At 41.7% G+C, this 16532-nt stretch overlaps 1 protein-coding gene across 1 annotated transcript in view; it reads right to left on the bottom strand.

The window, feature by feature from the left end:
- Positions 1–1351: 1351 nt before the first annotated feature.
- The window catches only part of LOC132118696 (interferon-induced very large GTPase 1-like), a 57759-nt gene continuing 42578 nt past the window's right edge, over positions 1352–16532 (bottom strand). Inside the window, exon 6 of the mRNA XM_059528656.1 lies at positions 1352–6132. Within this exon, the coding sequence (XP_059384639.1) occupies positions 1468–6132 (4665 nt within the window). The 3' untranslated portion in view covers positions 1352–1467. The remainder of the gene's footprint in view (positions 6133–16532) is intronic.

Here is a 16532-nt window from a genome sequence, read left to right on the forward strand (position 1 = left end):
GGAATTATTATTAAATGTGCAGTGCGTGCTCATGTTTATTCAATGAAGCTTTTTTGAAAATCGATCAGTTTTGAAATCGTGGCGAGTCTCCAAAAATAAATGAATGTATGGGAAACACATCCCACAGCACAACCACCTGAGCCCAACTTCAGTCTACTCATCACCTTAACTTTAACTGCAGCCAGACCGATATACACAACACAGACCGGAAGTTAAAATAGGTCCAGGCATGTGCGCTCGATGAAACCGTCTGTAGAGGAGTAGATATGCCATTTAAATAAAATTTATCAATTCATATTTTATTAAATAACATTAATTTAGTAAAATATATTTTTTCATGTAACTTTTTATTTTATTTTATTTTTTATTTTTTTTGCATGGTGCTCAAAGCAATAATAATTCACCCAAAAATTCTGTTATAATTAACTAGTTTCAGACTTTTTCCATATTATGGAAGTCAATGGGAATCAGTAATATTTGATTGACCATATTCTTCAAAACATCTTCTATGTTGAAAGTTTTTAAACAACTCGAGAACAAATAAATGATGACAGATTTTTATTTATTTTTTCCAATATTCAAGTTTTAATAACAAACAATGCATGCTAGAAATGCACTCATTGCTTGATTAGGCCTTATTGTATATTTTATTTTAACATGCAAAGTCTTTTCAGTAAAGATACATTTTTACTGCTGGTATTTCCTATAACATCTCTGCTTTTTTGTTTTAGATACAAAACTGTAAGCAGCTCATCTAAACAATCAATGTCACTGGTTACCATACAGAACTTCTGAATGAAACACAGATGACAATAAGCACCCAAAACTAATTAGAAAAAAGTAATGCATACAGCCGACCTACAGTCTAGGCAGTTGTTTAATTAACATAATAATTTTTACCCATTTGTTAATATCCTAGGTTATATATAAATATCAAAAGTAATAGTGCATGTACTTTACAAACCATGCAAATAGCATTTAAAAAAAAATTATATGGCATATTATGTCCCACATGGAGTATTATTTTGAACTGATTAAATAAAGGCAAGCAGGTCATTGTTAAGTTTAAACCATGCAGACAAACAGCATTTCTTACAACATATGCTTTCACACGAGAGCTTCTGGTGCAGACATAAGTCTATTTCTTGTCAGAGTTTGGATTATTTGGTATGAATGTATTCTTCCAAACTCACCACTATAACAAATATATTTACTATAATAGTAAAATTACATTTCTCATCGATGCATGTCTCTGAGAAATGTATCTTTATAGAGCAGCTCACATTCTTCTTTTCTCTTGCAATATATTTGTGGCAGAAAAAAATTATGTGGCATTCTTTGAATGTGTGTGTTTTTTAGTAATTGCAACACAACTTATCTATTCTGTGAACTGCTTTTTCCAGTCAGTGAAGTGTGGAACATGTTTATTTAAGCTGTATTTGTATCAAAGTCTTTGATAATTGTTCCTTAAATATATTTATTCAGACTCTCAATAGCTTCCTCTTGAGAGTATTTTCTCCATTCATCTGGAATCTTGTCTTGCCCCTGAAAAGTTTTTCCATAGTACTTTTCCAGGTCTGTTTGGAATCTGCACACAAACCACTTCCAGTACGGCAGCTCAGAGAGATCTGGGGTGATGCTCCATGAAGCATATTTAGGACCTCCTTTTCTGTATTCCTTCCACAGGACTTTATCATTTGAGCTATCTGGATAAAAATACTGATCGTTGGCTACTTCTGATGTGCATATGCTGATTGATAGATTTGTTGTTCCTCTGTAGCTCCACCCATTCAGTCCAAAAACATGATGGAAAGGCACACTGTGGTCTCCAGGATGGTTTTCTATTGTGTTGGTGCAGATGGCTGCACAGAAAGGACACTGAACCCAACAGCAATCACAGAGGTAATCAATAAGAATCTCATCTGGTCTGTCTTTGTGCTCCAGCTTTACTGGAAACGTTTCTGTGCTGAATTTACAGATTATGTCAAATATTATAAAAGTAAGTTCTCTCTTCATCACATCTTCAAGGAATCTGACTTCAACATCATCATGATTCACTCCAGTGAGATCACTTTTAGAGAATACCAGCACATCAGAGAGCTGTTGAGTGAAATGAAGCAACCACAAATCAAAATTAGCATGTTTGCTGGATTCATGTGCTGCTTCTGTGATCATCTGCTCCAGGAGTTTAATGCTGTTTTCCATCTTGGGTCGAACACTATCTTCAAATCGTTCAGTGATGTACTGACTGACTTCAGCTCTGATGAAATTCTTGAAGTGTTCTTTGGGATTTTTAATGTAGGTCATGTATGTGTTGAAGTCCTGTTTTTCTGCCAGTGTCCTCAGGATGTGTTTCTCCAGATTTGATCGGTTCCCATTCAGTGATTCACAGTTTGTCCTCATTTCATCTGCTAAATCTCTGGCAGTTTTTTTGTAGACATTCTGCTGAATGGGATCTTTGAGTTTTTTACAAACAAATTCACCAAAAATAGCAGATGATGATGCTCTTTGGCAGTATTTCTGGAAAATGCTGTAGTACTCTTCACTTTTCCTCTCAAAATAGAGAACAGGATCATTGATTTCCCTGAAGATTTTGTATTGATCTGTGAATGTCTTTTTTGATTTATGGCTTATGTAAAGTATCAGATCCACGAAGAATTCACGCTTGAACACATATTTCACTTCTGGCCCATCTTCATGCTCTTTCATTCTCATCTTCATGTAATTTATGAGTTGTTGAATGCAGCTGATGTTGTAGCCCAACTTTGCGATGTTAAATGTATGAATCATTTCATCTGTTTGGTTTGCGATGTCTGTGATCAAGGCTCTTATCTGAACTTCATCCTCTTTAGATAAAGCAAAACCAGCCTTCTCTTTAACTACTTTGCACACATTTTTGAAAGGTCCTTTAATTCCACTGGATTTCTTTAACTGAACATATTCTGAATAGCTTGGCAAACTGAACATATCTTTGAACTGACTGCTGTCTTTCATACGGTCTGAAGGGAGACTTTCATAAGTCTGAATTAGGAGCTTCTTCACATCTGTTAATATATCAATATCTTTGATTTTAGGAGTGTCTCTGATGATCGCTTCTGTCTGTCGTCTCCAAAAGGAATCAAACTGTGATTTCATGTGATTTTCATCAGTTGCTTGGTCTTTAAATTTCAAGGCAAGGTCTTTGCTCTTTTCAAAGAGAGTGTTTTCGTGTTGATTTCTCTGAGCATCAATCTTTTTCTTAAGTTCACGCTGCTGAAGAACCTCATTTAATTTCCTCATAGTTTCCCTCACAATGTTTTCTTGAAGCTCTTTGATTTTTATCTCAAATGAAGCTTTCCACTGATTCAGTATACCTGCATCCCTGTCTTTCTCAAAGAAATCAGACATTGTCTTTTTCACTTCTTCACTTTTTACACTTAGTTCTTTTTGAAGATCAGTTTCCTCGACAGAATTAATTGCTTCATTTCCTGTTTTATTCTGAAGCTTGTTTTCAGTTTCCAGCATGGCACTCCGAAGACTCCAGGTCCACTTGCTGTATTCTGTCTCTAGTTTCTTGTATGTCATGATTTCCAGGGAATTTTTGAAGCTGAACACAAACTGTTCATTAAGCAAAGCCTCCCAGAGATCTTGAATGCGGTCTCTCAGGTGTGTCATCATTATGCCGTCTGATTTTGAAGCATGTGTTACAATAGTTTGTTTCAGTTCTAGAATGTTCTCGCAGTAGTTTGGGTTTGGTGGAGCCATGGGTGGACTGCCCTCCCAGAGCTGCGGGAAATACTTCACATCTTCCTGGATATCAAATGCAATCACATCACTGAATTGTTCTGCATCACAGACTTCTTCTCTAGCAGCGAGTTCTGTCATGTTGTCCAGTTTCTCCTGCAGTCGTCTCCTTCCCTCTGTGTTTTTCTCATCAGCTGTAATATCTGAGACATTCTGATGCACAAACATGCAGCTTGGATTCAGTCTGACTTTATTCATCCTCATGAAGGCCTGGACAACAATCTGAAGAATGTCCTGCATCTCAGATGAGTTTTCTCCAAATATATTGATCAGAGTCATATTTCCAAGACCAACAACAAATGTTGCCATCTCATTGTCACGATGTGTTGTTGACCTTCCAGACAGTTCTGGTGCACGAAGTCCCTCTGTATCAACAACCAGAATATAATCAAACTTTAGCTCTGTTTTCATTTCTTCTGACACTTTGATCAGCTGCATGAAAGCTCCTCTGGTGCATCTGCCAGCACTGACCGCAAACTGGAGTCCAAACATGGCATTCAGCATAGTGGATTTCCCAGAGCTCTGAATCCCTAAAACTGACAGCACAAAGAGTTTCTGGTCTCCCAGTTTCTTAACAAGTTGATCTAGAACAGCAGTGACCCAGAAGAGAGGAACATGAGCAGCATCTCCATCCATCAGCTCCATGGGGAAACCTGAGATCATCATCTCTGCTGCAAGACTCGGGAGAGAACAGAAGTCAAACTGCAGATGATCTTTCTTGTTCTTCTTCACAGATGACCACGATTCATAGATCTGACCAAACTCTCTCAGGATGTGCTCCAAGCCAAAACTTGTCCTGTTAATTTGCTCTGATATGTTTTCTAGATTTGTTTGTTCAGTCTGCAGTTGATCTGATTTGTGAACCTTTTTCAATGTTGAGACTTCTTGCCATTTCACAGCATGCACCTTATGAAGTTCACAGAGGTTCTCTGAAGTGAAGTCATTCAACAGGTTCATCATCCATCTGAGGAAAAACTTTTTTTCATCGTCTTTCTGTGATTTCATTGTTTCAATAAATTTCCTCATAAACTCACTCAATCCTTGGTCCATCTGTTTTTCTCTTATTTCTCTCATGTTCTTTAGTTTGGTACTTTTATCTTCTTCTAGATTTTCTCCTCTAAGGCGATGCAGTTTTTTGTTCATGTCACACCAGTCATGCCACAGTTTCCCCTGACAGGGCAGGATTGTTTCTTTCACGGTTGATGGATCTTTTCCTCTCAGTAAACACATGATCTGATCTGCTGCTTGTTTTCCTCTCTGACACTCTGGATCATCCTCATCTACTCTGATTCCTGTGTGTTTGGCCACATCTTCAAGCTTGAAAGTCTTTTTCTGTTTGGTCAAACTCTCTCTGACAGTCTCTCTTATTTGCTCAGATAAATCAGCTTGGTTTTTTGTTAAAAGACCAAATATGAATTTCCCATCGCCTAGTTCAGTTTTATCACAGTTATTGTCAGTCAGCAGACAAATGAGAGGCTGAGGAGATCTGAAGAGTGATCTCACCAAACCCTTGTACTGGTTTTTCTGTCCTAAATCAGGTAAGAAGAGGACATTTACTGAAGCCGTACTGGTCAGAATCTCATATTGTTCCTCATTCTCTCCTGCATCTCCATGAAGATTACAGAAAGCAACACAGTCATCAAATGCATCTGTCTTTTTCCCAGAAGGACAGTACCAGGCGATCTCCACCACTCCATCCATCAGTAATCTGGTTCTGCTGCTGCCTGAGCAGTTCCTGTGGAAGAACGTGTTGTGTTTCTCATTGATGAGGCTGTTCATCAGCTGAGACTTAGATGAAGACACAGAGCCAAACCTGAAGAAAGACACCATTGGAGTCTCAGCCTTGTAGACCGGCTGGGTTTGACTGATGATCTCATTGTTGCTGTTCTTCATCTTCCAGCTCTTGTTGATTTGTCTGAATGTCCAGAGAGGAAACTCAATCTGTTGTGTGAATGGATCAGGAACAAGCAGAGGCAGTGCATACTGACACTGTGAGAGTTTAGTCACCATCATCTGCTTCAGGAAACCATCAGCACAATGAAACGCGGCCATCTGAACATCCATTGGGTGAATATCATGATTGTAGTCTTGCTTTCTGTCTTTTTCTCTGTGTTTTATGACAGTGTATCTTGCCCTGTATTTCATGTTCATCAGCTTTTGTAGAAATGAGTTTACCAGTTCAGCCTCTTGCTGTGGCTCCTGGGACTGAAGTGTAGACTTGATTTCAAGAATGTTTTCTGTTCTCATTTTATTCTGAAGCCTTTTTGTCAGATCCAGTCTGTGGTAAAGTTTGTTGAGCTGTTCATTGTTTTTTGGTCCAAGCTTTTGGTTTTGGCTAGTCTCATATCTCTGTAAATAGATACATAAACACATTCAAATACAAATACTAAGCTCTTAATGGCAGTTTCAGATATTGTACATTTTAAAAGCATTTCCAATGTTGGGCCAAACCATACTCATTGCTTAACCCAGGGGTTTGCATCCTTCAACGTCCAAAGAGCCATTTTGGCCCTTTCCCACCCAATAAAATTCACATGGAGCCACAAAATATTTGATCCCCATATAAGGATAACACGGCATATAGCTAAAGTGTTATATTCAGTTATGTTAGAGGGCAGGGGAGTAGCAATCATTTCAGAAGTGAGGGGGACAGAAATGAATAAATATAGTAATAATAATAATAATAATAATAGGCCTCATTGACAAAAACAAAACGTATTTCTTACTTTTTATTGGTTAAGAAATAAAATACACTGCTGGACAGTAACAAATCATTTGTCTTCTATAATATGTTTGATATATATTTTACTAGTGACAATTTTATGGATATGACCGTATAATAGTATGACAGTATAATAGTTTCTATAATACAAACACTTTTTTTCCATTTTTATCAAAGAAAAATTTTTTTATAGCTTCTGTACTGAAATTAATGCTATTACAATTACCACTGTATCATTCATATAAAAGACTTTAAAAATAGGTTTGGGTCAATAGACGATGCCATCAGGATGTTGAGCTGACATCGTGACCCCCCGCAATCAGCCGGATCCCAATACCGTGCTCGGAAGGAAAATAATGTGTATAAGAAACCCCTAAAGGGAATAAATATGAGATCGGAAGAAAATACATATTTTAATTAGGGGTGCACCGATCACGATCGGCCGATCATTAATGCACATCTCGTCAGTAAAGCCGGTTCTCTAATCAGCGGTTAATTCCATCAGGTGCGTGATTTCACATAGAGCAGCTGTTACTACACAGAGCCATTGTTTACTGAGAAGATGCGCAAATCCACGTTCATTTTCAGCGTTTATTGGCGCATCTTCTCAGTTAACAACGGCTCTGTGTAGTAACAGCTGCTCTATGTGAAATCACGCACCTGATGGAATTAACCGCTGATTAGAGAACCGGCTTTACTGACGAGATGCGCATTAATGATCAGCCGATCGTGATCGGTGCACACCTAATTTTAATTATTTCTCTTTCAGTTTTATCATTGGGTAATTATGCTGTATATAATTTGTGGGCATCAGGGAGCCACTAAACTTTCACTAAAGCTTTTGAATGCACAATCGATTTTAGCATGACATTCGCGTTTCACAATCGCACATACTCTTTATATTTGTTGAGGCAGTAGGCTACAACATATTTTACAAGATTAGATGTTTGTTATTTTTGTTTTCTTCACTCAAATAGCATGCATGTGTGACAAAAAAACAGCATATGCTGGTTAAGTATGTTTTGACGCATAGCAGCTGGTTTGAGCTGGTTATAAAATGGTTATGAGCTGGTCCTGAGCTGAGCACACAACCAGCTTAAACCAGCTGCCATGCTTCAAAACATACTTAACCAGCATATGCTGTCTTTTTCAACAGGGTTATCCAGCTACAGATAGAAACTAGTAGCCAGACATCAAACAAGTGGCCAATCCTGAGTGTAAACTTCACTGCATGCATTCTGCCAGCTCGGTGCAGAACTGAGCTTAAGTGAAAAACACAACTGGAACTATTCTTTACCATTCTTAGAACCATTTGGCCCAACAGTAGAAAAGTGGTTTAGGTGAACCCAGGTAATGTTCATAATGTAAATGGACTGAATACAGTTTGTTTATGGAACCTTTTAGGGGTAGTCTGAGATAATTTGAGGAGTTCAAATATACAATAAATTATATATCAGCCCTGATACTGTAGGGAGTACTCAGATGTACTAATTATCAGGGCTCCAAATATCCTTGACATGATTTTCATTGATCACTTACCTTTAGAGAACTGACGGTTTGGGAGCAGCACCTTTTCATGCTCTCCAAGTCTTTTTGTCTCTCTTCCTCACTGTCCACTGGTTGTAGTCTCTCTAGTTCATCTTGCTTCTGCTGTTCTATTAATTTAATCTTTTCTTCATATACTTTACATTGCTCTTCTTTCAGAGATTTTTCATGCTGGATTTCTTTTGTGAGAATCTTGTGTTGTTTTATCCATTCTTGTTTTTCTTCCTCCCTCTTCCTTCTCTCATTATCTTGCATTTGTTTTAGCATTTCCTCAAGATATTTCTGCATTTGCTCCTCTTTTTCTTTTATCTTATTTCTGTATTGTTTTTCATGTTCAGTAAATGCTTCCTCTCTCCTCCTCCTCTCTGTGTTGTGATTCTGTCTTTCTTCCTCCATCATTATGCTCATCTTTTCCATTTCTGATTCATGTTTGACGTGAAGACATCCTTTCTCTCTTTCCAATGTTTCAGTCTGTTTTTTTAATTCATCTCTCTCTTTTTTAACACTCTGATAATATTCATCCCACATTTTTTGTTCTTTCTCCATCCTTTTCTCAAAGTCTTCTTCTCTTCTCAGTCTTTGTTCTTGTATTTTTGTCTCCCAGATCTCTTGTTCTGTTTTGTATTTTTCTTCGATCTCTTGAAGATCTTTTTCTCTTCTCAGTCTTTGCTTTTGTATCTTTGTCTCCCAGTCCTCTTCTTCTGTTTTCATTATTGTTTTGTATTTTTCTTCGATCTCTTCAAGTTCTTCTTCTCTTCTCAGTCTTTGTTCTTGTATTTTTGTCTCCCAGTTCACTTGTTCTGTTTTGTATTTTCCTTCAATCTCTCGAAGGTCTTCTTCTCTTCTCAGTCTTTGCTGTTGTATCCTTGTCTCCCAGTTCTCTTCTTCTGTTTTCATTATTATTTTGTATTTTTCTTCGATCTCTCTGAGTTCTTCTTCTCTTCTCAGTCTTTTTTCTTGTATCTTTGTCTCCCAGTTCTCTTGTTCTGTTTTGTATTTTTCTTCGATCTCTTGAAGTTCTTCTTCTCTTCTCAGTCTTTGTTCTTGTATCTTTGTCTCCCAGTTCACTTGTTCTTTTTTCATTATTGTTTTGTATTTTTCTTCAATCTCCCGAAGTTCTTTTTTTTCTCTTCTCATTCTTTGCTCTTGTATCTTTGTCTCCCAGTTCACTTGTTCTGTTTTGTATTTTTCTTCAAACTCTCGAAGTTCTTCTTCTCTTCTCAGTCTTTGCTCCTTTATCTTTGTCTCCCAATTCTCTTGTTCTGTTTTGTATTGTACTTCAATCTCTCTAAGATCTTTTTCTCTTCTCAGTCTTTGCTCTGTTATCTTTGTCTCCCAGTTCACTTGTTCTGTTTTGTATTGTTCTTTAATCTCTCGAGGTTCTTCTTTTCTTCTTAATCTTTGCTGACATATTTTCACGTCCCATTTCACTGATTCTCTTTTCACTTCATCTGAGACCTCTCTTGAATCTAAAGAATAGAATACTGCATCATACAGTAGCAGCATAACACTAAATTGTTGCTCAATTCATAAATATGATGACAAGTGTTTTAATATAACATGATACACAAAAAATGCTGGGTTATTTTTTTTCTACCCAACTGCTGGGATGTTTGTTTTTTCTCTGTGTTTGGTAGATTTTGTGTTACCCAGCTGTTGGATTAATGGCTGGGTAATAGCTCAAACTATACAGACAACTATACTCTGATATATCTCCTTAGCTTGAGACTCTGGATCTCTCACATTTGTCTCCTCAAATGTTTAGATAAGAGATCTCAAGAACATCACATACTGTGCTTAGTTTTCTCATTTTAGCTAAATAATTGTCTCATATTTGTCTCCTGTAATGCTTTAGAAGAGAGCTCAACAACTTTACAAAGTTTGCATCAGGTAAAGTACTTGAAAAGCACTAAATAAATGGGGGGAAATAAAAATTTCAGAGTTAAAGGCTATATTGAGAGAGAAATTACGCAAATTTAAAGATGTTACTTTTTATAGGTAAATGTTTATATACTTAGGCACATAACACTCTCGGTTACTTACATAACCTCGGTTTTCTATAGATGAGGGAACGAGTGTTGCGTAAGCTAGCTCACGCTACGAGAAAATCGCTTTTTCTCAAGAATACTGAAGTCAAATATTATCCTTAATTTTGCATTAAATTAAAATGCTTTGCTTGCCAAGCAGACCTAGGTGAGAGATCTTGCGCGCCTATTGATTGCTCTGCAGCAACTGCTGTAACCTATAGAAGGACTGCGCATGACTTAGGCACCAATGAGGGTGTGGGCGCCAGTGCACGTCACATCCCGCCAAAATGGGCGTGGCTTATCTCTATATATAAGCTGAGTCCAGATAGGTTATTCTTCGGTTATTCATTGACGAAGTGAAAACAGAAAGTAGCACAAGCACGGCAGGGTTAAGCAACACTCGTTCCCTCATCTAGAGAGAACCAAGGTTACGTTAGTAAACGAGAGCATTCTCTTACGAGAGTCCTCTTCTGTTACGTAAGCTAGCTTACGCTACGGGAACCCAATGTAAAACACTGTGCGTGCTTAGTAATATCCACACATATATTCCCCAGGGCATGTGCCCGAGGTATACATAATAGTGGGTAAATCCAGACCAACAAATGTGGGTCCGAGAATATAATATGATCAGCTAAAGGACATTATCACAGTGCTTATCACAGTATGACACTCAGATTTGTTAGTCATAGCCCCGTGCTAGCAGCACGCTCATAAAACACTGTTTGCACGACACAGAGTCAGGCAAATCAGTGGATATACACCTAGAATGACAACAGCTTAGCCTGCAGGGCAGGAACTTCCAGGTTATAGAACCTAATGAATGTAGATGGGGAGGCCCAGCCTGCTGCCATACAAATGTCCTAGAGTGAAACACCAATATACCATGCCCATGAGGAGGCCATGCCTCTTGTGGAATGAGCTCTGATGCCCTGCTTGCAGCAAAGGCCCTTATACTCATAAGCCAGAGTGATAGCGTCAATTATCCATCTGGAAAGGCTCTGTTTCGACGTGGCTAGCCCCTTACCACCAAAAGAAACAAAGAGCTGCTCTGACTGTCTGAAGACTGAAGTCTGAAGACTGTCTGTCTGACTGGGCAGAGGAGGTTCAATCATCCTCGCTATCAGATCTTGGAAGAGCTGACAGTGAAATGACTTGTGCTCTGAACGGAGTGGATGGCACTTTGGGGACATAACCGTGTCTTGGTTTGAGAATGACTTTAGAGTCGTTAGGTCCAAACTCGATACACGCAGCACTCACAGAGAGCGCATCCAGGCCACCCACCCACTTAAACCTGGTTCCTCCAGAATGGCGCCATGAGGAGCACAGAGCATTTGCTCTCCCTGATTCGCTTGATCACCTGTGGGAACAGTGCGACCGGGGGAAATGCATAAACGGGGTGGTTGGGCCATACGTGGGCCAGCGTGTCCCTCTCTTTTGTAAAAAATACTGGGCGCATCAACAAAGGGAACTTTGTATTCTGCTATCGGTTTCCAACTTCCTTTAGCTATCAGTAGAATTTCATCTAATTTAATTGTCAATAGCACTATCAAAATTTGGGTCCAATTCAGGAAACACTTTGGTTTACATAGAGCTTCCATTCATACACCTATTTTAAATAATCATCTTTTCTCCCTATCGTGCTCTGATCTGGCTTTTCGCATTTGGGCAGTCAATGGACTGGTCAAGCTCAACGACCTGTATGAAGATGGGGTGTTTGCATCTTTTTAATTTTTATCCACTAAGTACAGTCTGCCCAATAGTCATTTGTTTCGTTTCTTTCAGGTTGGAGACTTTAAGAAATTGTTTCCCCACTTTCCCAACCGTCCTCCTCCATTTTCTCACATTAAGTGCAGGCCAGAAGCATCTAATTTCAGTTATTTACAATTTGATAAATGCACTTAATGTAGACCCCACTGTTTCTCTTAGAGAATCTTGGGATCATGACCTAGGTATTTCTATTACCGATGAGCAATGGGATGACATTTTGAATCTGGTTCCTCTTTAGGAACTCGAGCTGCATCGAGAACGTTTGGGGAACACGTCCAGCGTGACGTCTCTGAATAATGTGTATAATCAGTCCAAAGGAAGGGCGAGACGTCATAGGCGGGTGACATCAGAGACCAGGAAGCATAAAAGCATGAGCGGCGAAGCCGGAAATCAGCCTTGTGTCTTCAGCAAGCACTCTGTGTGTGTGTGTCAGTCGCTATCTGTTTGTGAGTCTTATTTAGTGTCGTTTGTCCACTGATAAACTCCATTGTCAAAGCTTCAATCAAGAGAAGTTTTGGGTGAGAGCAGGCAGCGTTCAGGCTGTGTGTTGTCCCTGCCAAAAAAAAAAAGGTAGGGACACACGCAGCTCGTGTGTTGTCTTCTTGAGAGTGAAGCGCGCAGTGTCAGCTCTTGAGGGAGTTGACGGCTGCAATGCGAGCCTTTGCTTCACTCTCAGAAGGCTCTCTTTGAGGAGAGAGCTTTCACTGGCATTTCTCGCGGTGCCAGCCCCGCTTTTGTCGAGAAAAAAAAAAAAAAACGGAGCGGTGGTTGTGCTCGCGGGATTCGCTTTCGGATCTGCTGGAAGGAATGTAAGACGGGCAGCAAGTCCCTACCTTCTTTCTTAGCCGCGTCTTCTTAAAGGCGTCGATGAGCTCACCAGTTGTTCAAGCACCAGTCACACAAGCACCAGTTACACACGCATATCATGCCTAATATTATGATAAGCAGCATTAATGAAGAGTGGAGCTCGCGCAGTCGGCTCTCGGGGGGCTGATTGTGTTTTTCTCGCTGTTAAGCGCTCCGCTCTCGCCGGCACGCTCCGAGGAGTGTGTGCGTGCATGCGATCTTGCAGTGGCGGTTGCGCTGGAGCTGAGGCACGGCGGCGACCGCAATAGCGGGAATCGCACATGATCTGGTGAACGGGTTGGAGACGGCTCGTCCTATCTCCACCCGTGTTTACTAGATCTAGAGCTCGGTCTCGAGGCTTGAAAACCCGTGCTGTGGTTTCTTCGTCCTCGGAGGCAGAGCTCGCTGCAGCATTCATCTTTCTCTGAGGAGATTGATGTTGTCTGTGTGACTGAGTAGCATATATAAAAAAAATAAAATAGACATGCACGCTGCAGAGGCAACGCGTGTATTACATTGTTTCATCTTTATGTGAGTTTTTTTCTACACCAGACCGTGTTGACTCGTCTGGTTGTTGACTACTATATATTAATATTTATCTGACTATGTGAAGTTAGATGTGCAGGGGCTCTAGGGATGTAATTTCTTATGTGAGAACACTGGGCGGAGCAGTCCCAACCATGTTCCAGCCCCTCGTGCCGGGGGTGTCACTTTTGTACTCCGCAGACGCTAGAGTCAGAGTGGCGCTCCCAGGCTGAAGGCTTCTAGTGGAAAGCAGTTCTACAGACCGTTGTTTTCGCTGGATAGCCTTCATCATAACGTCCTGACGCGTAAGGCCTAGGACGTTTTGAGGGCCAGCTCCCTCTGGGGAAGAGTGGTGTACACCGCATTACACGGGCCCGTCTCTCCTCAGTGCCCTCAGGAGATCGGTCTGCCAACCCTGCCGGTGTTCCAGGGCGCAGCGGTCTCCAGCGAGCGCTTCTCTCAGTTACCGCCCGGAAACGTAGCGGTGCTGAGAGGCTCGCTACCTCTACGGAGGTCTCTAGAGCAGCTAGTATGGTCGTCCCCTGCCGGCCCGCCGCTTCAGGGCACCGAGCTAGTGACTCTAGGCACACCAGAGGCCAGTCTCGCGAGACTGGTTCCCTTAGGAGGTCACATGGCGGTGTGGGAGCCCCTGCCAAGTGTACTTCAAGGGGTCCTGCCCTGAGCAGGCTCTGGTCTAGTCTTCCTAGCAGACGACGGGGGTCTGAGGACCGTCGTTTTTAGGAGACTTCAGCTACGAGAGTCCTGATGCTGCGGCTCAGGACCTCGGAGGGCAGGCCCCTCTGGGGAAGAGCGGTATACACCGCATTACATGGTGCCCGTCTCTCCTCAGTGCCCTCAGGAGATTGATCTGCCAACCAGCGAACGCTTCTCTTAGTTACCGCCCGGAAATGTAGCGGTGCTAAGAGGCTCGCGACCTCCTGGGAGGTTTCCAGAGCAGCTAGTTTGGCTGTCTCAGTGGGTCCTGCACACTGTAGTGAGAGACCACAGAATCCAGTTCTGGTGGGCCCCAAGCAGGCTCTGGTAATGGAACAGAAGTAGACTCTCTCTGAGGACGGAGACCATCGATGTGGTCCCTCCTTGGGTTGCAGAGTCTGGGTCCTACAGCCGGTACTTCACTGTTCCAAGGAAGGATGAGGTGTTGTGTCCTTTTCTAGATCTGTGCTTTTTGAACCTCTCAATCAGGGGACTGAAGTTTAGCACGCCTGCACAGGCCAAGTCCGAGGACTGGTGTGTCACGATTATCAAAAGATGCACTTATCTCCATCCTTCTTCATCGGAAGTTCCTGAGGTTTGCTTTTGAGGGCAAAAGCCAACCAATACGGATCTTCCACTGGCCTTGCACTCTCACCCCACACTTTCACGACTCAACCACATTGACGATTGGTTGATATCAGCTCAATCTGAGCAGATGACGGTTCTGCACCGAGATGTCGTTCTCGCTCACATAAAAGAGCTGGGGTTAAGACTTAACGCCAAGAAAAGTGTGCTTTCTCCAGTTCAGAGAACCACTTTTCTGGGCATGGTGTGGGATTCGACCACGATGCAGGCACGTATGTCACCAGGTTCCTGGGCCTGATTTCTCTTTTTGACAGCACTCCATGGGAGGTTCCCGTCAGGAGAGATCTCCTCTCGCAGGCGGAGGGTGTGCCCCCGCATGGAGCTTAGAGGCTGTAGGTGTGGTCTCTGAGGAGGCACAACTCTTAGCTTCCCGTCTCTCAACCAATGTTGTAAGACCGTTCTCCAATCCAGAGCTCCCTCAATGAGGAAACTTTATGCCTTGAAGTGGAAGCTTTTCACTTCTTGGTGCGGAGACCGCCAGCTCGACCCAGTTAACTGCCCGGATGGTACAGTGCTGGAGTTCCTGTAGGCTCTCCGCAGGGTTGACCCACTCCACCCTGAAGGTCTGCGTAGCGGCCATGGTGGCCATTCGCACCCCTCTCGGTGGCCAGTCAGTGAGCAGAAACCCTCTGGTTATATGTTTCCTCCATGGTGCGCTGAGGCCTCCGGCCAGAAGAAGCTTGTGCTAAGCGGTGATCAGGATGCTATCCTAAGCCTCGAGTCCTCTGATCTCCCCTCTCCTGGGGGTCAAGACTCACTCCTTCTGAAGTTTGGCCATTGGACGGGTTGTCCCCGATTTCTGTCAGGCTCCTTCTCCTTATCTTGCTTTAGCTGTGCTCTTCCACACTAGGCAGAGATTTGAGAGTCTGGCGGCGTGGGCATTCTCGTTCCCCAAACGTTCTTGACGCAGCTCGAGTTTCTGAAGAGGAACGTCTAAGGTTACGTATGTAACCCTGGTTCCTCGAAGGAACGAGACGCTGCGTCGCAGTGCCACACTTCCGGCATCTCTGGCTGGCGCTTGCTTCATCCTTTGAGGCTGATTTCCGGCTTCGCCGCTCATGCTTTTATGCTTCCTGGTCTCTGACGTCACCCGCCTATGACGTCTCGCCCTTCCTTTGGACTGATTATACACATTATTCAGAGACGTCACGCTGGACGCGTTCCCCAAACGTTCTCGATGCAGCGTCTCATTCCTTCGAGGAACCAGGGTTACATACGTAACCTTAGACGTTCATACGTCTTCCATATGTGCCAGACATGGCCTATTGCAGTGTAAAGTGCTCTACCGAGCTCATTTAACAAATGCCAAACTAGCAAAAAAATTTCCAGAAAGGAGCGATGCCTGTCACCGCTGCAAGCAATCTCCTGCAAACCATCTCCATATGTTCTGGAGTTGCCCCCAGCTGAAAGACTTTTGGTCCGATGTATTTGATACACTTAACAATGCTCTTAACATAGACTTAGACACTAACCCCTTGACAGTTCTTTTTGGCATTTCCTCGAGACCTAATTTGACTGTTTCAGTCTGCCAGGTCATCGCCTTTACTACCGTTTTAGCTAGACGAGCTATTCTCCTCAAATGGAAACATGTCATTCCCCCATCACATGATATGTGGTTCCGAGAAATCTTTTGCTGTATAAAGCTTGAAAAGTTAAGATTCTCGCTTTCAGGATATCTCAGATCTTTTCATAAGACCTGGAAACCTTTTTAGATCATATCAAAGGCTTACTCCGTTATCCTGATACCAGTGTTAATACACATTAGTTGACTTCTATTGGAAGGAGAGAAGATTGATTCTTGGGAGAAGAATGTTTTTTTATATTTATATATATATATATATACAGTCGTGGCCAAAAGTTTTGAGAATTACATAAATATTAGTTTTCAAATAGTTTGCTGCTAAACTGCTTTTAGATCTTTGTTTCAGTTGTTTCTGTGATGTACTGAAATATAATTA

Source organism: Carassius carassius, chromosome 37 (assembly GCF_963082965.1).
Source record: "Carassius carassius chromosome 37, fCarCar2.1, whole genome shotgun sequence".
Lineage (NCBI taxonomy): Eukaryota > Metazoa > Chordata > Actinopteri > Cypriniformes > Cyprinidae > Carassius > Carassius carassius.